The 22,406-nt window shown below is 46.1% G+C and overlaps 1 protein-coding gene across 1 annotated transcript in view; it reads right to left on the bottom strand.

Moving 5' to 3' along the window:
- The window catches only part of rims2a (regulating synaptic membrane exocytosis 2a), a gene marked incomplete at its 5' end in the record, with an annotated part of 131,941 nt that overhangs the window by 43,983 nt on the left and 65,552 nt on the right, over positions 1-22,406 (bottom strand). The window contains 12 exon segments of the mRNA XM_079275630.1: positions 766-904; positions 3,290-3,406; positions 5,351-5,504; positions 5,852-6,023; positions 6,458-6,588; positions 9,001-9,048; positions 10,072-10,184; positions 10,457-10,503; positions 11,533-11,656; positions 11,807-11,906; positions 13,678-13,797; positions 15,108-15,319. Coding sequence (XP_079131756.1) covers positions 766-904; positions 3,290-3,406; positions 5,351-5,504; positions 5,852-6,023; positions 6,458-6,588; positions 9,001-9,048; positions 10,072-10,184; positions 10,457-10,503; positions 11,533-11,656; positions 11,807-11,906; positions 13,678-13,797; positions 15,108-15,319 — 1,477 coding nt within the window.

Genomic DNA, 22,406 nt, shown 5'->3' with positions numbered 1-22,406 from the left:
AATTACTCCTCTTACGTGGTGCAGTGGTACAGTCTGGCGTTCATGTAGGATTTTAACTGTGATACAATTTATTTGAATCCGCGCTTTTGTATCGGATTTAAAAATATTATGCTCAATTATTTCCAAGGAATGGAGAAAGTTGCTCTCTAAAAGCAGGAATACAAGAGAGATTAAAAGCACCCACACACAACATCAGTTCCCAGAGAGTTAAAGGCAGACGGCGTCGTGCATCAAGTGTATGCGTGCATAAACACCTCCCTGCATTTCTGCTCACCAGCCCCCACTTGTGTTTGTCAGCATCTGCTCCATGCATGCCCGCATATGTGCATGCATCCACTGGACACAAGTGTAAGCTGGAGCGCGTGAGTGTGTACCTGTCAGGTGAGTAGTTATCTTCGGACACACTGTGGTGGTCCACTCTAGTGGAAGAGCTGTACTGAGAAGGCCTAAGGTCAAAGGCTGGGTCCAGACTTCTGCTGTGTGACAGAAGTGGACCGGATCACCCCTCATGTAGTTTACACACCACACTCTGACCCCTACTAGCCAAGGGGGGGGAGGGGCACATCGCCTCATGTTTATGTGAGGCATTCAGAGTAACGCGAGAAACACTGCATCATTCATACACGTGGGGCTAATGACGTGGCATTCAGTCCCTGAACCCTATGGATCCCTTAAAGGAAATGAAGGCTAAAAGGGTTTCAACAGGGTGTGAAATACAAAAACAAAACGGAGAGTTTCCACCCAGAAATCCAGCCCAGTAGTTACCTGGAGGGTGGGGGAACGCTGGGGGAGCGCGACCGCGCCCGGTTAATATCAGCCGACCGAGAGCAGTGGTTAGACGACATCACCTGCTCAGGGACGGACAGCGTGGAGCTCTGGAAGTCTCTGCCATTCGGCCGGTAGTCTGGGAAGACAAGAGCAGATAGAGGAAGGGAGGGATGGAGGGACAAGATGAAGAGGGTGTTGTTGTTTTTTCAGAAACTTTCTGTGCTAATTTCCCTTTAACACATTGTGAATTTTCTGTATTTCTGAGCGAGTGATATGGCTAAATGTGCTGCATTTGATCATGAAAAATGAAGGCAGCGAATGATGCAGACACAGTTTAACCCCAGCCTTTAATAACGGACCAAACTTTATAAAAGGTGTGCTAAGATGCTAATCTGCAGAGGCACAGCTTTTCTTTTTTCATTATGCTGAGCCTCTATATTCCAAAAAACTAGGTCTAAGTTTCAATATAGGTGGAATTCATCTGCTGTGTTAACATTGTGCATGAAAAAAAAACCTTAAAAAAAATGAAACATTGAGGCTGATTGGTCCATTGAACTTGAAAGAGTTCATTAACCGATAATCAGACGTGGCTTGCAGCCACGGTTACGGTCAATGCTGAGCACTATTAAACTTGATTGATATTCAATCGAGTGTATAGCACATTAAAATGAGTTCAGGAAAACCTTGGATCAAACGTTGGAAAAGAAGGAAAGGTAGGAAAGATTTGAGATCATGTTATGTTGACCTTCACTAGAGGAAGTTTGACTGAAAGTTGACCACACAGACAGATTCAAATATTCAAACTCAGTCATTCATCTTCATCGCAAGTGAACCAAGTCTGAAATTCTGATAATTTCTGACCATTTGTACACCAATCCTAAAAAACAAAAGTTAAAAAGGAGAAGAAATTAACAATATCTCCTCTTCATCATGATGCAGATTAGATTTAAAAAGGAATTGCAGAGCAATTGAACACCATGCAGAGCCCAAATACATCTATTCTTCCTCTTGACAGGCTGCCTGACGCATGAGTACAGCCCGTCTGTTCAGCACATCTAAAGAGGAGAACCTTCACTGAGGATTAACAGCATTGAACAAGAGGAGCGGGCTGCATGGGAGCAGAAGGACAGTAGGGGCGGGACTGAGGGTCAAAGCAAATCTAATTGTACTGTACAAAATATTAAACATGTGACTTCACTTCTAAAACTCCATCAAAAGAGTCCAATGACAGGAGTTATACTTTGAAAGACATAAGCAGTACCTGTGACAGTTCACCTCTGATATACTGAATGGACCGGACAACTAGAAGCCGGGTAGTTAGTTTACCGCAGTTAGTTGTCAGCAGAATAAAGGGACAGTTCACCCCAAAAAACACTTCCTTCTGCGCGCTGATTCGGTTAGCGGGTGTAGTTCGGTAGAAAGAAAATAGTTCCGACATGAGACTGCTCCCAACGAGGTCTGTGGATTATCTTGAGTAACTCGGTCATGATTTCTTTTGCGCTTCAAGCACCACGACCTGAGTGCCATATAGTCATATTATATGAAGAGAGAAAGCAGACATCTCTATCTCCGAAGCTAGGCAACTCACACCAAGACAGTCTCGATTGATAAATAGCCCGACAGGTAAGAGGAAAAACATGTGCTATTGGTTTTGGGGGTGAACTGTCCCTTTAATGCTGCAGTGTCGCCTGAGATGTGGTGGAGCCTGTGTAAAGAGGAGGCTGAATGAAGGGGTATTCCCTTCACTGTGAATGAAGTGAAGGTGACTGGCTGGCATGGTGAGGCAGTGCGGGCCTGATGAGAATGTTAAAGAGGCTGGGCTGGAGGGGGATTTCCCTCAGCTACAGTATCATCAGCGAGTCCAGGCCGATGCTGTCTGTGTGTCTGACAGCTACTGAATCTATTCTCTCCTCTATGTCTCAGGTTCTTTCCCTCTCTTTGTCTCTGTGGCCCTGCCACAAAGACCATACTGCATTACTAACTTTTGCATGAGAAAACAAAAGCAAGTCTATGTTTTGCTGCCGCTTTCAGCGCGGTTTCCTTCAAGGTTGATATCGTGTGTGGGCAAATATCAAGGACCTTTCAGTCTTTCTTTTTTGCCGTTTTTTTCTCTGGCTCTCTGGCTGCAAACAGCAGAGCAGAGCTTCTCCTCTTCTAATGTGCAGCGTGGGCGTGCTGCTGGAGCCTCGGTGAGCACAGCAGAACAGCAACTAGCAGTGCAGAGGCAGACAGAATCTCAGTGCTCCCTCGCTGTGCTGCAGCATTTCACCCTGCTGATGTGATATATAACAGTGCTGTAAGCTGTTCGGGCCAAGGAGGCATTTGACGGATGGTGGGCATGTAGGTGGTGAGGTTGAAATAAAATTGAAAAATATAATACGGCCTGGTGAAACAGCCCGATAAACATTTCAAACGATGTTGCCACTTTACCTACACACTGGCTCATTTAGCTTTTTCAGAATCCATTGCCATGCACTGTCATGCACTCATGAGTCTTGTTAATATGAGCAGAATATATTACCTGTTATTACCCCAACACCATCTTCACAATCGTAGTCTGAGATCTCGCTGTCACTTATCCTCTGGGATCCTTCGAGATAAAGAGACAGAGAGAAACATTGGAAAATACAAGAGACATCTTCATTCCCTCGTTCATTTATTTACCCTAAGAAGTGCACCCGTCATCCCACCCCACAACGACGACAAACGGTCCCGTAGGAGAGCGCTTCGGATGACTTATGTCAAATTACGCATCAGCTGTAACAAATAACGCCACATTTCACTGATCCACCCCAACAACAACAAAAACAGTAGATCTGTCTTCATCTGAACTGTGGCACTTTGAGGTAATACATTCAATCATTCAATTTGCATGTGACGGTGGGAGAAGTGATGTGGCGTGACAGCTATTTCTTCATCTTACCCGGGAGCCTTATTGCCCTTCCCTGTCCCCTCTCTTTAAAGTATGAACCCCTCCCTGAAGCCCCCCAACACACACACACACACACACACACACACACACACACACACACACACACACACACACACACACACACACACACACACACACACACACACACACACACACACACACACACACACACACACACACACAGCCTTCACCGTTCAGTCAACTTAAATCATTCGGACTCGTGTGCTCTATCAGAAATGACAATGACAAGTACTGCACTCTGGCAGCGCCGCTCCAAACCTCTCATCTCAGTTGGCTGTAGACTTTTTACAGCTGTCAGCTCTTTCACCTCACACTTACACAAACGGCCAGAAAATCACCCTGGTGGGGGGTGTGACAGGAGCAGCACAGTGAAGCAGTGCTGCGTAACGCGGACTACAGTACAGCCGGGTGAAGCACGTTCACCACTGACTGCTCAGAGAATGGTGAGAGAAGAGCCACACGATGAGCTATTTCTGGGGTTCAGTAAGAGAAAATACGACGCCGGCTAAATAACGTATTGGGCATAAAGATCATCAACTTTTCCCGTTTCTCTAACGTAAGACACCACCACTGTTTTAAGTATGGCACCAGCATCATCTAATGTCTCCCATGATCAAGAAAACGTTCAAGTCACACAAGCACAAGCAAAGTAGAATGGGCTGCAGAGTTTGCCCAAAGCATTTTGTGCATTCTTAAAAGGGGAAATGTTGGTAACGACCAAAATAATGCATTACAGAGGAAAGGCAAGTGGTCAAAACCTGAGTTGTATGAATCTGTAAAAGCAGACGCAGTAAAGTTGATGTGACATGCCCGACAAACACAGCATCCACATCAACTACATCGGTTAATAAAGCCTTAGTTAACTAAAGCAGGAACAGCAAACCTGTATGAGGTTTACTGTATGTGGACCCTAATGTGTAAATAAGTTTAAGTTTATTGTCATATACATTTACACATTTTTCCTCTGCATTTAACCCATCTCTAGCTTATTGGGAGCAGTGGGCAGCTGAGAAGCGCCCGGGGAGCAGTTAGGGGTTCAGTGTCTTGATCAGGGACACTTCGGCACAGGACACGTAGCAGCCAAGGATCGAACCACCGACCTTGCGGTTGCCGGACAACCCTCTCTACCCAGTGAGCCACGGCCGCCCCTAACGAGAAATGAGATCTACATCAAGAACTTCATCATTCACCATACAAAAATAATTTGGAACCATTGAAGTCTATCTTGATTTGATCCTGATCTTGGCTACATGACCACTACTCGCTGGCCGTCTTGTAACCGTGATGTTCTTTGCATGCCAGCTCTGCTAAGTACCGTGACAATAACAATGTTGGTCGTCTCAACAAAGAAAAAGAGGGAATTTTGTTGTTAAAAAGACTGCAACTTTGGAAAATCACCTCGGATCAACCTACTCAGACGAGTGCCGAGGTGCCACATATGCTTCAGCTGAACTTTGGAACATGCTTTTGTGTGTAAATGAATTCACATTGTGTGCCTAACTTCTTACTTATACTGGTAAACTAACACTGCCGTGTCACGGTAGAAAAGAAGGAAGGAATCCTGCCCATGTACATACAGGCAGTGCGAACAAAATGACAGTCAGTGTCAGTGACAGAGGGGTTACGCACTCTGGAGCCGCCGCGTTGGACTCTCTCCATGGAGCTGCCTGCGCTGTGTGTTCGGGGAGGCACGTGGGAGTGGGATGGAGGACACGTCGTGGGTTTGTAGCTTGTACCAGTGCGGCTCGTCGTCCAGAAGAGCCGTCTCAAGCTCAATAAGGATCTGCCAGAGGGGAAAAAAAGAAAAGTCCACGGTCAAAAATGGCTTCACTGCAAATGGTCGCAAACTAACATCATTGTTTTCTTAACGATGGAATTACAGCAATACGCACTTGTGTCACAATACTCATAGACCTCTTACAGTCAGCGTCAATCCAAAACAACCCCTTCCCTCTTTATTTAACAGTTTTACACAGTAAATAAAAACACCAAAGCTCATTGTCCGTGTTGCACAAGGACTGGACCACCACAACCTTGTAAGAGCTTTATCAAGGGCTTGACTCCATTCGAGCGGATTCGCTGAGCTACTGTCAGTGAGTGTCCCTGATGGGTGGGGTTTGGTTTTCTTACCTCTCCCAGGAATTCGCTCTCCTCCTCCCTCACCCTGGCTTGGTCCCACAATGTGATCTCCAGCATGCGCTCCCGAAACTCCCGCCGGTGCACCGGCGAATACATAAAGGTCTGGTTCCATTTGGGCTCTAAGGATTTCTTTACCGTTTTTGTTCTCCTCTTGCTTTTGTCGCTGGAGGAACAATAATTCAAACTGTTTTTATTTACAACCATGATAGGGAAGAGCCACGAATACAACAGATCAACAACATGACACAGCACATCACCGTGGCATGCTGATGATGGCAATGAGATGGCAAAGTGAGGAACATGTCCACTTCCTGCATTCTATCAGTGCATGAGAAAGAAACTGCACTGAGCGACCAACAAAGCAGTCAGACACATCCACTTATATCCCTACAGGCTTTCCTGATGCTAACGGATAAAAAACATTGATACATGACCTTGTGACAGTGTTCCAAAAAAAATCCACTCTAACACAGAATCCATTTTCTAAGATATATAATGGGTTTGGCCCACTAGTGTCCAATAACCTCCTGGACGGAGTGAATTGAAGTGATGTTAAATGAGTGGGGAGGGTAAAATGGTAACTGTTTCTACTCTTACCTTCTATCAGGGAGGAAGTAGATTTTGACGTAAGGGTTCCTGGGCCGGCCGTCTTCCCTGGCTGGCAGGTCTTTGGCGCCCAGGATGGTGACAATTAGCTGATGGCCCACTTTGTCATACCACAGTTTGACCTGCAGGGGCAGAGCAGAGACAGCCTGCTGAGGGACTGATCGGGGACAACAGCAATAAAAACACACAGAGGGACTAATGCAGGAGAAGACAACTGCATCAAATTAGAAGTATAGCTACTACAGGAGCATTTGTGTCTTCTTTTATTGAGACCTATCTCTCATTCGAGCCGACAGTTTTCGGCTGCAGCATCGAGTCTTCTCCTGTATTTACCCTTTGAGGAAGAGGAGGAATATGTCTCCCTGCTAAGATGATGTCAAGTCACATGCTTGGTCGGCACAATTTATCAGTTTAAAGAGACAGTTCAGATTATTTGAAGCGGGGTTGTATGAGTTAATTCCATAGTCAGTGTACCTACAGTAGATGTTGTACTTCACCCCCCCAGTTTGGGTAAACAGACAGGAGTAGCCGCACCAGCTCCTGACTGTCTCTTCAAAGTGGGGCCTTGCTGACCGCCATGTACAGTAAGTGATCCACTGACTGTGGATAAATACCTCATACGACCCCTTTTAAACAAGTCAGCCCTATCTCTTTAAGTGCTCATAAAACATGGACTTACTGTATCAGTGTTAATATGGTATGATGATGCTAAAAATGTATTTATGATATTTTAGTTTTGATGGTTAGAGAGACCCTCCTTTAATGGAAAGATGTGTTTTTGTGCACGGTGCTAAAACATATCTTTGTGTTGTTTTTTTCCTATTATGATAAGTGTTGTAAAATGAATGTGTTTATGTTGGTCATTAAAAACTTCCCCCGCAGGGATGAATAAATCTCATCGAATGGAAGTGAATGCATTTGGCCCGGATGTCATTTCCACTGGAGTGAATTGGAGTGAAATGCTGAAGGCAACATGCTCTAAAATGAACAGTGTGCTCTGTTGAAATGAGACCGTCTACCAGTGATGACGCTGCCTCTAATAATGGTCTCTCGGATATTTAATGGGCATCGATATAGAGAAATCAATCATGCTGTTGCGGCAGGAATCGAAGACAGTTCACACTAAAAGGGAAGTATGGACTCCAACAGAAGACACTTAGAAGAAGAAAAAACTCCAACTGAGGCCTCACAGAAAGTAGATGCAATGAGAAATAAAACTTCTAAGCTTCTGTCCATACTTCTTTAAAAATATGATTGTGGGAAGGGTCTGCCATTTCAAAATCAACTACCAGCGATACGTGCAGCAACGCAAGAAAGAGCATTCGAGTCAGTAGATTTCATGTATGCAAAAACAGACAGCAGAGGGCTTATGGGAAAACAAATTGTACCAAGTAGTCTCGATAGTGTAGCCCACCAAAACACCAGATACCGCAAAGTATGAGCACAGTGTTCTACCTGTGAATGATACAATATCTCTGAAAAGATTCCCCTTGGAAGCATGTAGATTATATTATGAGTGATAACACTTGGTTCATCGTAAAGAACTCAAGTATACAAACTGTGTGACTTTACAATGTGTACTTCAAATAACCAATTCACTGAAACATACAAGCTTTTCCAAAAGTGCATACATTAACACGCACACACATAAATAAAACACTTATTGACCTCCGTTCAAATGTCATGTCGTCTTCAGACTCCTCTAAATTTGAAAAATCTCACCTGCATGCTCTATGCATACTGACAATATCCTTCAGAGCTTCTTGAAGGTACTTTTAGGTAAAACAACACACCGTTAGTGTCACAGTAGGAGTGTTAACCTGCATGCTACCTGAATGAAGAATATAGATTCACACAAAGTGAGTATGCTGCGTGTTATTAACCAAAGTCAGGAGAAAAGGCTCAGTGATATTAAAGAGGACCTTCGGAGCAAAGGAGCACTTTCAAAGCTTTGTTCAGTTTGCCATTTGGGAGGTACAATTTGCTTAAACTCTCATCTGGAAAAGAAACGTTTGTTTCAAACACAGGATGGTGAACTTGGTATCTTTTCACTGCAACATGAATCTGCAGACCCATCCAGCACAAGCTGCTAATGAACATAGCTCTTGTAGATGAGTGCAGGGTTAACCAGGACTGGGTTCATGTCACTTGAAACAGAAAACAACACAAGTCCGTTGTCCTGAGGAAGTTCAGGGAGACGCCCTTCCGCATTGCCAAAGATACAGAGATGTACGACACGAGGTCGCGGTCAATTACTGGTGTCAAATCAGGCAACGGAAGAGTGTCTCTGTAAAGCTGTGCGGATTAGTCCGGCATGCATAACCTAGGAGGAATGAGGTGACGGGTTAAAATGAGAGAGTAACACTCATCGTAAATCAAATTGAAAAGAATGACACAATGCACTGCACTGAGGGAAACTTGAAGCTGCCATTTCCCCGCGAATGCATTTTTGTATGGAAACAGAAAGTCAGCCAGTCAACAGTCAATGAGCAAAGACCAAAGAGAGATTGTGCCCTTCAGACGGGGCCCATTACCTGGACCCTAGGGGCAAAAGGCGTTGTTCTTCTACTAAGGCTTTGGCTCTGGATAAGCAAAATTAAACAGCAAAAAAAGAAAAAGAACAGAAAAGAAAATGCAATAAAACCAAAATCCCATAAATTACTGACAAAAACGTACAATACACTCTAAACAACAACAACAACAGAAGTTTGTAGTTTCAGATGGGCCATTTAGGCCGGTGGGTTCATAGCTATTTTCATTTTTTCTGATCACTTGTCCCTGAGCTTCTCTGCTCTGTTCTCACGGGCCCTTGGTAATTATCATTGCCTCCCGATCACATCTCTTCTCTGCTCTGGACCTTTCATCCTCTGCTTCAAGGCGTGCGTCACAGTGACGTTACAACCCTCGTTGTCCCGACAGACAATTTAACCAAAAATATCACCGTGAAGAACTCACAAGGTTAATTCAGTGAACTGAACTGTTTCACTGATCACTTGTTTTTGAATTCCCCGGTCAGTCGCCTCATAGAAATGTGGACCATAAGAAGAATTCAGTGCTTGTTTTTAATTGGTTGACGCAGTGTTAAAGGTATTATTGTGAGTCACCTTATTCTACAGTCCACTGCAGCAACTGAAATCAGCTGAAAATACTCAGAAATGATTGTGAAGATTGGCCGTGGTATCAGCCTTAAACCCAGCTATTCATTTTAAATATCAATGTCCTGGAGGTGTTACCTAGATGCTGAAGCTACTTCCCTGCTGGACGCTAAATTTGAGAGTTGATTCATCTCTTGCTTTAATGCAGCCCTTTACCCAATTTACCCCAGGAGGGTTTTTACACTCGATAATGGACAAGACACACAGTAACCTGATCTACAACCCGGTGCTGGGTTGGTAAAGGGCCAGCTGAGCAGGCGGAGTGAGAGAAGCTGTTCCCGGCAGCCCAGTGGTTTGAAGGTTGCATTGCATTATAAATGTGAGTTTAGTAGTACATGTCAAAATGTCGTCATGTGAACGTAATGACCCATCTTACTCATAAGTTTCCAACAGTGGTCAAACCAATATCTACCAGAGGACTTCACATACAGTCATGCTGAGGTCGCTTACTGAGAGCTGTCCTGACAGGTACTGGGGGGCGTCCCTCAGCATGCTGGGACTCATGGGGGACGTGACGGAGATGGACGGGCGATCCATCTTCTGAGACTCAAAAGAACTCGAACCTGACAGGGCCAGAGACGACGCAGTCAGATTAATCAGCGGTGATGCCCGTTCGTAGTTTGTGGTTTTAGTGATATGAGGGGGGGGGGGGGTAGTTAGGACGATAGAGAGACACAGACGAGAAGAGAGACAGAAAGAGGGCAAGAAAGCATGCCACGAGAGAGACAGAGAGGCAGAGTGACAGAAGCAAGACATTTCATTCACTTGATGTTTCGAGGCTGAATAACAGAATAAAACGGGGAAATGAAATGAGCTAAAGCTTCTCAAGACTCACTTGATTCCAGTTGTGCATGTGTGCTGTCTGGTATCCTTGGAATATCTCTGGAAAGAGAAGAGAGTGTGTGTGAGCCCGAGCGTGCGAGACAAAAGAGAGGGAGGGGATGGAAAGGATCGATTTGAGCTAATGCTGACTGCACCCTTGCTCTAATGACCGTAAGCACCGCATTAGTCTTCATTCACCCAGCAGCACAAAGCAGGTCAGGTATAGGGAATATAGGAAGCAAAGGCGCCGCTGTTTGTTTTCCCACAATTTCCCTTTCTTAGAAAAAACAAGTGGAGGAGAGCGGGCAAGCGAGGCGGCGTGCTCTCATTTGGCTGGGCGGCGTTGTGCGGTCGCATACGAGGCCCGAGTCGGAGGGAGAGAGGAACACGCGTTGAATAAACAAGACAGCGCCGCTCGTTCTTCAACAAAACCTATATTCCCTCTCAGATTCATTCAACTCAAGTCTACATATTATACAGAACTCAATTCAAAGTCATTCAGACTGACGCAGGCAGTGATGTGGCCTGAATGAGCACACCGATGGAAGGACTGTAACTGACAAATAAACATCAACGTAAAGTGATGTGATCACAACGCGATGCGTTGTTCTTGCTTTAATTGGTTTTAGTTTGGGAAATGCATGTTGTTCATTCATGTGAGGAAGTATTTTTTAACAATACCTTTGTTTTATCTGATTGACTGAATCACATCTAAAGTTATTAAAGTGTGCATTCATTGCACAACATTCAAACCTGTTTTTGTTGCACTAGCACTAGTTCCTTGGCAGAATAACAGCATTTAATATGAATAATAAATTCATCCTCTCCAACTTATCATTCTTTTTCATTGTGTCAAGGACCTGGAAGATATCCTGGTTTTGAACTGGTAAGAGACGGGTAGACACTGATTCCTCTTCACTTAATTCATTAAAGATAAAAGCCACAATAAGTAACACAAATGCAAGAATTATTCCTCGTGCCTAACACCACAGACCGTCTGTTCCAATGCCCCGGCCCTTAGTGCTCCATGACACCGGTCTGGTGAAGAGCATATAGAGAGTGTGACGGTGAGGGTCGGTGCGCTCTCACCCTATAGGCCGTGAGACCACCAGCTCCACCTGCGGCTCAGGCTTAGATTCTAGAATGATATTGTAAACTTCTTTAAATGTGGCTCCTTGTAATAGCTTCCCATTCCACTCCAGCACCTGGTCACCTGCGGGAAAAAAGAGACACTCAAAGTCAAGCAGGATATATTTCATGCAAGTAATACACATCATCATGCTCCTCTAAAGCCTATTGAATAAATCCACTGTTTGAGTTTCTACATACAAGTGTGTGCGTGTGCGTGTTTGTGTTTTAGTACCTGGTCTGAGGTGTCCAACAGTGTCTGCTAGACTTCCTTTCCTCACTTTAGTGATAAAAGCACAAAGTCTACCAGATTCTGTCATCTTGCCTCCCACCACCTGTAGAAGCAGAGCGGTGATGGGGTTAGCACTGACGTTTAGCCTTTGCTGCAAGGTATGAATCCTCAATAAAAGCATTAAGGAGAGGGTCACTGGTAAAAGTGCATCTCCGTTTAAAAAAACCCCAAATGTGACAGTGACAGTGCTGTCCCGTGGGCCAGAGCCGTACTGTACAGTCCTGAGCTGCTGTACTCCACTCGCCTCAGCTTACATGGGCATCATACGAATAAAAATCCCTCCTCTCTAAACAGAGAGAGAGAGAGAGACAGAGAGAGAGACAGAGAGAGAGAGATGGACAAAGAGAGGGAGACAGAGAGAGAGAGGGACAGTGAGAGAGAGAGAGAGATGGACAGAGAGAGAGAGAGATGGACAGAGAGAGAGAGAGATGGACAAAGAGAGGGAGACATAGAGAGAGAGAGAGAGAGAGAGAGAGAGAGAGAGAGGGACAGTGAGAGAGAGAGAGAGACAGTGAGAGAGAGAGGGACAGTGAGAGAGAGAGATGGACAAAAAGAGAGAGACAGAGAGAGAGACAGAGAGAGAGACAGAGAGAGAGAGATGGACAAAAAGAGAGAGACAGAGAGAGAGAGAGGGACAGTGAGAGAGAGAGAGAGAGATGGACAAAGAGAGAGAGACAGAGAGAGAGAGAGGGACAGTGAGAGAGAGAGAGAGATGGACAAAGAGAGAGAGACAGAGAGAGAGAGAGGGACAGTGAGAGAGAGAGAGAGATGGACAAAGAGAGAGAGACAGAGAGAGAGAGAGGGACAGAGAGAGAGAGAGAGATGACAGAGAGAGAGAGATGGACAAAGAGAGAGAGAGAGAGAGAGAGAGAGAGAGAGAGAGAGAGAGATGACAGAGAGAGAGAGATGGACAGAGAGGGCGAGGCTGGCAGCCTGACTGGTGGACTGTTGAGTTGGCTGCTGCTGAGCGGACAGAAACGCACAGAGGCACTGAGCAGACACAAACATGCCGTTTCAGGAGGCTCATTCAATCAGCAATGATTTTTCCCCATCTCTCTCTTTATGTCCAAGCATGCTCCTCTGGACTTTGGCTGCTCAGCTTGATTTCTTTTTTCCACCACCTACAGGTTTATGCAACAGTGAAAAGGGGAGGGAAACCAAAGCATCTTGCACAACGGACAATCCAGTGACTACACTGCAATAACAAACTAAAGACTACAAAGAATCATGTGAAGCCAGAATATGACCTATAGGAGGTTATGCAGCACTAAAAGCACACGATTTAAATACCTAGGGGACTGTGATGGTGCTATTCCAGACATAAAGACTGCAATGTGCAATGTGCAAATAATGTTTCAGTTGTTTGGGCAGTGACGACACTGATGTGTTTCCTGCGCGCTGATGAATGCAGTTCATTCCAGTCGTTCAGTGTGAGTGAGTTCAGAAAATGACATGGCTCAATGCCAAACGCTCTTCATTAATATTCATCAGGAGCATAATCAAGTCTTTAAAGAATATTAACACTGAGCAGCACTATGATGCAATCAAAAAGGCCACAAAATAGTAGAATTCACAGCCGAGGAGTTATTATACTGTATGTTAGCATCACCAACACTGACAGTCACCTGGTCTATCGACTTTACCCAGAATTCCTGGGTGAAGTCAGCTGACGTCTATTGCCATCATATTTTGTGTCATACATGCCAAACGTGTATATTTTGACACTGGCAGTATGATGATGGTGGGAACTGTTGGGTGTCTCAATGTGGGTGTGTATGCATCATACCTTTCAGACAGAGTCATGATGAGCTCACCTTCAGGCCGAGCAGAGCTCCTGAGTCTCGAGGCACGCTTCCGTCCTTCATGCGCTTGTTGAGTAAAATACGCCCTATGAGGCGATCCCCATCTTTGGACGGCTGCCACGTCACCGGGTGCTACAAGGTCAGAGCAACACACCTACTGTTTAACAACTCATCCGCTTGAATTTGATTACTTCAGACCAAAGCAGACAACTGATCACAGTGAAAAAAGGGCGGGGCATGGGGGGGGGGGGAGGGGGGGGGGTGTTCACTCAGGGAAGAAAGTTCACACAAGCTCTGTTGCCTCATCGATACAGTTGATCTTTGTCTTTTTAGATAGCAACACGCTGAATTATTTAAACTCTAAAGGATAGTGTAATAAGCTAATCATGGAAAAAACGATTGATGAGGAGCTTGTGTGAACCTGCCGGTGTGAGGGCGGCGTGAGCTTCATGCAGCGCCCCATGCAGAGTAAAGCAAGCAGCCCGACACTCCTCCTCAAACCAGATCTTCAAACCGCAGCAGGAAGCACCGGAGTCCGCACAAACACACAACCACCATCCAGTGGAGTAGTGAGGGGAAAGCAGACAGCGAAAAAGGGGGAGGGAGGGAGGGAGGGGGGGTCGTCTATGATACGATATGAGGTGGACCATGAGGTGCCAGTTTAAAGATCAAAAAAAGATGAAACATACACCGCACAGAATAAAGCCATGAGACATGGATAGGGTGAAATCACAGACGCGCAGTGGAAAGGGAAAAAAGAAAAACGTGTTTTCATTTTTTTAAATTTTGTTGTGCAAAACAAATCCAGTCTTCCCTGTTTTGTGTGCTTAAACAGTCATTTGGGTTTTTGCTACAGATGTGAGTGGGAAGTTGGGCAAGGGGGCGGGTTCTGTCTGGTCTGGACTGGGTGCTGTGTGTGTGTGTGGGGGGGGGGGGGGGCAGCAGAGTGAGAGGGACGGGCCTGAGTAAAAGGTGTTCCTGCTGCACTAAACAGGACCGCTGCAGAGCAAGGACACAACATACGGAGGAGAACGAGCATGCGACTAGGAGAGACCCACATTCCTGTGTGCCGTGACAAAACAGAGAGGTTGTGTGTCAATGCTCTTCTTCTTTTTTTTTTTTTTACAGCTACTGTAAGGTGTGTTGTTTCTGGTTGGGGAGCAAAACAGCAAGTACAAGTAGCAAGCAAAGAGGGTGCCCCCAAAAGAGACGTTTTTTGCAACACCGAGCAAGGTGGAGCCAATAGTAACCGGAGGAAAAAAAGAAAAAGAGGAACGAAATCGCAAGAGAAATCAAGTTGTACAACGTCAAATAAAATCCAGAAAAACAAACATCTCACCTACGTACACTGAGTGACAGAGAGCAAACAAAGACTGGATGGGTAGGTCATAAATAATAATAATAATAATAATAACAAAATGCAGGCTAGATTGTCTCAGTACCTTCTCACTATGGCTATGCTCCTCGTTTAGGGTAGTGCTACTGCACGTATCAACTCCCGAGTCTTTAACCTGCGGTTCACACCATGCCAAGTCCTCTTCAAATGAGTGTCCCCCAAAGCGCACCATTTTCTTTTGCCTCTCAGATAAGGTGTGTGTCGGCTCGGACATAAATGTCTGCTCAATAGTTTTTCTTTTTCCCCTTTGACTGTCCCCTACAGGTGTGGGATAAAACAGAAAGAAAAAACAGAAAAACAACATGCAAAGGTGTAAATAAAACGAAGGAAACATGAAATGACAAAAGACTCTGGGAGAAAGGGGGAGGGGGGAGGGAAGGAGAGAGACAGAGAGAGGGAGAGAGAGATGGGGTTAAGGGGCGGGAGGGAGGGAGGGGTCAAGGCAGGACTCCACATGTCTCACCAAAGACATTGGGGAGGCCTCGCTGCTATGCCAAGACGCATGGTCCCACCAATGGCCATCCAAATCTCCTGTAAGGTGGGGGGGGGGGTTGGGGGGGCGGGGTGGGGGGGGGTCGCACATACACAAGAGAGGACAGCGAGAGGGACCAGTGAGGACACCACAGACAACAATAGACAGTAACAGCCAGACAGACACACATAGTACACAAAAACAAGACATCCAAACATTCATCTTTGCACACACACACACACACACTCTCACATACTGCTCAAACTCAAGTCGTCCTGTGCCTAAGATCCCTGTGGAGAGAGAGAGATGCAGCTCAGGTCACAATACACAAAGGAACAGTCATGATTTGACCACCGCCACACTGTGCGGTAAGGGATGGACACAAGCCTGCAGTCAGACACACAGCTGGGACATTCATGACCATCTGCTCCTCCTTTTTTTACCTCCTCGTCTTTCCGACAGGACGTCGATTAAATCCCACATGTTCAGCCTTGTAAAGATCCAAACTCAACACACACGGGACCAGAGGTCAGATTCTGCGATACAGTTCCCCTCATAGGTTGTTCAATTTAGAAGGAATGTTGTGACATCGTTTTAGAATTCCCCAACTTTGGCTATCAGCACTGCATTTCACGCTGGCTTAAATGACACAAGCTTTGATTCATCATCAAACATGCTGTACGGCTTTACGATACATAGGGAATGTCACTTTAGAAGGAAAATAACTGCTCTTCCAGGACATCATTATAATCTATAAATGAATCTTCCTGTACGTCTAGCTGGTCATAACAAACAGAATGTGACTGCAGGTGGAGGACGGAGGTGCCTGAAAAAAGCACCACCTTGGCTAACATGACATAAAAGATAAAAGTACGTTTATGGAAGACAATAAAATGTAACCTAACGGTAAATGCCGTATGTTAAATGAGTGTGGATGTGGTCTTGGCAACCACGACGCACTTAATCAGAAGACGCATCAAGATCTGGCTCGCTTGCCATACAACTGTAATACAGTGTTGGGCTCTGGCCTATGGCTTAAACATGTGCTGTGGACAAAGAGAATCGGGCCTTCACTGTTTCAAGCACAGGTCTCATCCTGACTTGTAGTTTGATGAGAACAAGCCTCCTCTGGGTGAAATTTCACACTCAGGTGTGAATTCCCCCTCCCCCCCAAAAAACCATGGTAACCGCTGCAGTCTCATTGGCCGAAGGCCAGGAGACCCCAGGACCCCTGTGGTTCAGCCGATGTTCTATAAAACTGTTTTTAGTTCACACTTCTATGCTTTCCCCCTTCGACCTCGGTTGAGTTAGGGAGCACGCAAACGCTCTCTTCGCCCGGACCCCCCCCCCGTCCAGGCCACAGAGAATCCAGCTTTTTCCCGTCGACCTCCGTCGAACAGGGAGCACACCACGCTCTCTTCGCTCGGACACCCCCGTCCAGGCCACAGAAGAACCAGCTTTCCCCCCACGAGGGAGCCCCTCGAACCCTCATCAAACCCTGACAGGTCACGAGCCATTTCGCTGGACGAAACAGCCCGCGATAACGAATCTGCATCAGCATTCGTTCAGTGCTTTCTGCTTCTTTTTATTTTGTGCACAAACCGGCACAGAGGAGCCGACGAAGCCTCGCTCCTCTCCTGACCGATGATTACCGGGAGACCTACGGACCACGTCGTCTCAGCCGAAGTTAAACTGTCCTCCCTGCAGCGAGGACAGATCACGTCTGCGTTTGCTCCAGAGCGAGCTGCGCCACGACAGACCGAAACAGCGCCGCTGCAAAGCCGCGCTGCAAGCAGCCCCCCCCCCCTGTCCCCCTTCCCGACGAGGAAGACGGACCATTTTGCCACAAACACTTCCACGTTGCAACGAAGCATCTACAAGTAAGATTCTTGGCATTTGGGCATAGCTTAGCTTAAATTAACGTAAGTTTAATTCAGGCCATTCATTTATATGTTGATATTCCCGTGTTTTTGTGTGTTTAAGACTGTCGCGTGATATTGAGGTATTACGCAATCATTACGGAGCAGAGAAGCTCCGCTGTATTGGTGTATCAACTATGACTGTTTCTTTTGGGGATTTATTTGATTCATTGTCTTCCACTCCGTGTGGAAGTTCTCTTTTCATTAACTCGACTCGGTGAGTGAGCTGAGGTGCGTGGTTTATCACGGCATAAGTTACCGGCAGTTCAAAGACGACAGCGGTATATTTATGCATGATAGAACCAGCACTCAGGCTCCCTACCACATCGCACGCCGAAGCGTGATTCACTTCGAGTTCTCGCTCCTTTTTTCTCTTTCCTCCTTTCACGAAACACACACACACACAGCTCCTAGTTCTACCCCTGGGGAACCTCGTTCAAACGAGCGCCTCACATCACGTGCTGCCCAGGCAAACGTGAATTACGTACAGCAGCCCCATTCTGCCATTTTGTCCGGGTCCCTCGACTCCGCCATCTTTGTAGTTTTTAGCTGTAGTTCTTAAGGCCCCTCCCCTTTGGCCAGCGTCACTCGACGCCGCCATCTTTGTAGTCTTTAGCGTAGCTGTAAGACTCCTTCCTGTTCACCCACAGACCCACACACACACATACACATACACACACACACATACACCCTCATCCACTTTATTCATTCTTTAGTTTAGGCATATAAAATTGTATGATAACGTTTGTTGGTTGCAATATTAATTGATTTGATCATTTATTATTTTGATTCAATAAACTCTGTTATACTTTCAGGAGCAGTCGTCTGTGATTGCTTGTGCATATGTATTTGATAAGACTGTATGTAGTAGCCTGTGCTCGAACTTAAAAACCTTCACTGTCACTGAATGTATAGTCATACGCAGACTATTGACATTATGAGTGACTACTAATTATGAGACTTAGTTTTATCGTTTGGTTATTGGTCCCTGTTCGCAGGGTGGTGCCCCGTTTATATTAATAATCATTAATAATTGTTACATACATCAATAATTCTATTGATGTCAAGAATTCAGTTTCTTAAATGCTGATAACCCAAACACGCTCCTTTAGATCCCAACATAATGGTGCCCCGTGTGAGGGTACGTTATTCCAGTTTTGTTACAGTATATATGCACATTAATCCATAATTATTTTTGAATAATTAATTTTCCAAAAAATTATTTTTTTCGAAAAATTATTTTTTTTCTTCTTTTGAATGATCCAAATTCCTGAAACTTATTTCCCAAAATAGGTAGGCTTTGATCTTCAAAATCTTGTTTTATTGTAATTAAATTTTTGATTTTAAATCCAGATTTTTAATCTTAATCTTTAATTCCCTTCTCGAAATTTTATTTCGTTTCCAGGTTTAATTATTCGTTTCATTTCTTAAACTAACAGCCAGCTGTGTAGTAGATTTGATCGTTTATTTGTAATACCTTGCTTGTTTTCTTAAATCCCTCCAAAGAAGTTACACACAGCTGTCACAGGCCCAAAGTGCTAAACCACATTAGCATTTTTGCACCTCTGGCTGCAAAGCAGTAGTGATACCTCAGAGCAGCAACAGTAGAAACGTAAGTCACAGAGCTAGACATTTCACTGTGCGCCTGCATGAACCGTAACACTGACAGTAATAAACATCTAACAGTAGAAATCCTAAGTTACAGAACTAGACATTTCACTGAGAACCGTAAACACTAACAGTTTCCGTTCTAACACTAGGGAATTAACAACTACTGGGAGTCGTGCTCATTAGAGAGAATGAGCAACGAGAAATCCCCCATTCCTGGAGCTGTAGCTCCAGAAGACACCGCATTACGAGATGCGGTGGCTGATGTCCTCGGACTCACAGCAAAGGAAAGAGAGTACTTTGCAAAATACACTGCTGTCCTATGCGACGAGCAATTACAGCAGCTGGTGGCTTATGTAAATAACCCAGCAGGTAACAGAGAGCGCCTGATTCAGAACGTAATCGGCGAAATACTGCTCATCTACCATCAGAAAATGCAGCTGCAAGCTGCCCGAACCCGGGCACAGAGCGACGAGCAGCAACGCGAGATCTGGACACTCCGAACAGAGGTTCAGGAGTTGTCACGTGACTGTAGAGCCCTACAGTCAGAAAATAGTAGCCTGCGCAGTGACCTCAGAGAGGTCAACCTAGAACTCTCTAAAGCATCAGAGAGTGATGACAAACTGAAAGCGCTTCAAGGTGTTCCAGCAACCCCGGTAGGTACTGCTACCCCCTACCGAGCCTTTCAGCCCAGTCATTTCTTGGTCTCGGCTCCCTCATTCCACGAGACCCGAACCACCTTGCATTTCTTGAAAGCGACATCCCCAACCAGGAGGAGAGAGGACCAACACCAGGTCCTAGTCGGCCCAGGCGGCTTCAAAACCACCTCAGGCGAACGCAATCCTCCACGCAGTTCACGCGCGCGACAAGAACTGACCCCATCCCCCTCAGGGAGGGAGGATGATCGTCGTTACCACCATCGCGAGTATGGAGACTCAGACGACTCGGACGGCTCAGGCCCCTTCAACCTTGGAGGCCTGCGTACTCGACAGATTGAGTCTCTGGCGAAAGACGTAGAGCGCTTCAATCCCGATAATCACGACTCGAGCATCGATGACTACCTAAGGGAGATCGATCGCTGCCTCCTCGACCTATCGCGCCCCTCATCGCGCGAAAAGCTAAAGCTAGTGTGGAAAACCACTGCGCGAAGCGTCCACGCTTTCATTGAAATGCTCCAGCCGAGCATCCGCGACCGCTATTCATCCCTTTGTCACGCCCTTAGGGAGGAGTACTCCCTGTACACCGACCCAGCTTCTGCCACCCTCGGCGCCTTTGCCATTTCCCAGGAAAGGCTAGAGTCTCCGAGAGACTACTTCAGGCGCTTGAGATCTGCGTACTTCCAAGGACGTAACGCCCCAGGTCTAGAAGAAGACCATGCCTTCAAGTCGCTTTTCTTGCACAATCTCCACGACAACGTGAGATATGATGTTACTATGCACTGCAGAACGAGTAACCTCACCATGCCAGAGATTAGGAAATACGCGCAACTTGCATGGTAGACACGCGGACGGCCGACAAATCGGTACGAAGACACCGCCATAGTCTTAGGCATCCAACAGTCGAGCGACTCCGACCTAGCGTCGGAAGACGACGAGAGGACTTGGCCTAGCGAGCCCTGGTCACCCCCGAGGAACAGACGACCCTGGCGGTCGAAAGACCAACGGAACCAGGGGGGTGAAAGACGCCCTCAAGGGCAACACATCAGGTAACGCTGACTCGCAGCCCACCTGACTAAGCCAGGTGACCTTTCCCCCGGCTGCCAAGTCGACGTGGTAGGGGGGGGAAAGAGAACTCAGCACACTTCCGGAAACGACCACTCCCATTTCGCACCTCGTTCTTCAACCTTCTTGGGCGACCTTGTTCGCAAAGGCAATGCCCGTTATGTATATATCTATACATATTCTTCAGTCTTACTGGGGGGTCATAACACTCTTGCTCTACCCGACTCCGGGTCAGAAACGAGCCTCATGTGTTCCCCCACCTTTTCGCATACACCTCTAGGGTGCCACAACCTTAGAGGCCCTTCGAGCACCCTAGCTCGTAAAATCTTTCGTCAACTAAGCCTTCTTCTCCTGCTCTGTCAGCAGGATCCACCTCCAGCTTGTTCAACGAAGCCACCGCCTTCTTTCAGCCGAGTCATCGCCCGGGCCTGTCAAGTCGCCAGTGCCGTAGGTAACTGAACTTGACCTGTGCGCCGGACCTGTCTCCATCTCTAATTAGGAGGGTGGGGGGAGGGAGATATCACCAGCCCGTCATGACACACTCCAGAGTGAAACTGTTCGCGACGTTTCCCTGAGTGCTGACGGTAACGTGGGATATCTGCCCTCGCCACTCAAACAGCGCGAGGGGGGTGGGATCTCTGACAACAGAAACTTAGAGAGATGCACTTCACAGGAAGTACACTCTAATCTCGCCAGTGCCGAAACCAACCGGCAGAATGGCAGCTTACTATTGACTACTGACGTTTAACTGCATGCTTCAACTCACCCTGTAGACATGCACTAACCGCTAACACAGCCTACTTCAACCAGAACAGTTGCATGACCTGACAAATCATTGCGACTGTAAACTGATGCTCCACTCTCATAGAGAACCCTTTGCATGCTTTATAGACTCTACCAGAAGTAACCAAAGAGGACATAACCTCTGCCGTAGCAGTCAGATTTAACCCAGGACCTCATCCGAGAAGGCTCAGCTGTCAACAGCTGGAGCAGCGAGAGACCAGCCTAGCTAGTCACACTAGCCGTGCTAAAGAAATCTGTAAATCTGCTACCACTACTGTTATGCAACCCTCACATGTACCTCTGGCCTATAGTCTTGGCAACGCAACTCCAATATCGATAGATTCTAAAACTTAGACACAGGACTCGCTCCAATACCGATTAGAGAGAGGTAGACGCACATATCATGTACTAATAGATCCAGAAGCGACAGACTAACTGGATTCCCTCCTATTCGTAACACCACGTAGCCAACCTACGACTGCTCCGCCGACGGACTCCAGTCCTGTCTAGGAGTTGAACCAGTAACCACTGTTTGCCCCTCACCTGCTTCTTGTCTTTCTATTCTTTCCTTCTCTCTCTTTTGTGTTTTGTGTTTTGTTTTATTTGGGTTGTTACTTTCTTTGACACTGTGCCACAATGCTAGAATATCACAACATCATAATAGCGATTGAATTATTTGGGAATAATGTTTTGCTCACCTATAATTTGAATTGTGTATGATAGTAGATGTAGGTAGAAGTAGTTAAAGTCATCTGCCCAGATGCCACCTTAGTCATCTGCCCAGATGCCAATGAACTCTGAACTTGAACACCATGAACTTGACCACTATGCACCTTGAACTC

Source organism: Melanostigma gelatinosum, assembly GCF_949748355.1.
Source record: "Melanostigma gelatinosum genome assembly, chromosome: 9".
Classification (NCBI taxonomy): Eukaryota; Metazoa; Chordata; class Actinopteri; order Perciformes; family Zoarcidae; genus Melanostigma; species Melanostigma gelatinosum.
This window is presented reverse-complemented; position numbering and strand designations above follow the sequence as displayed.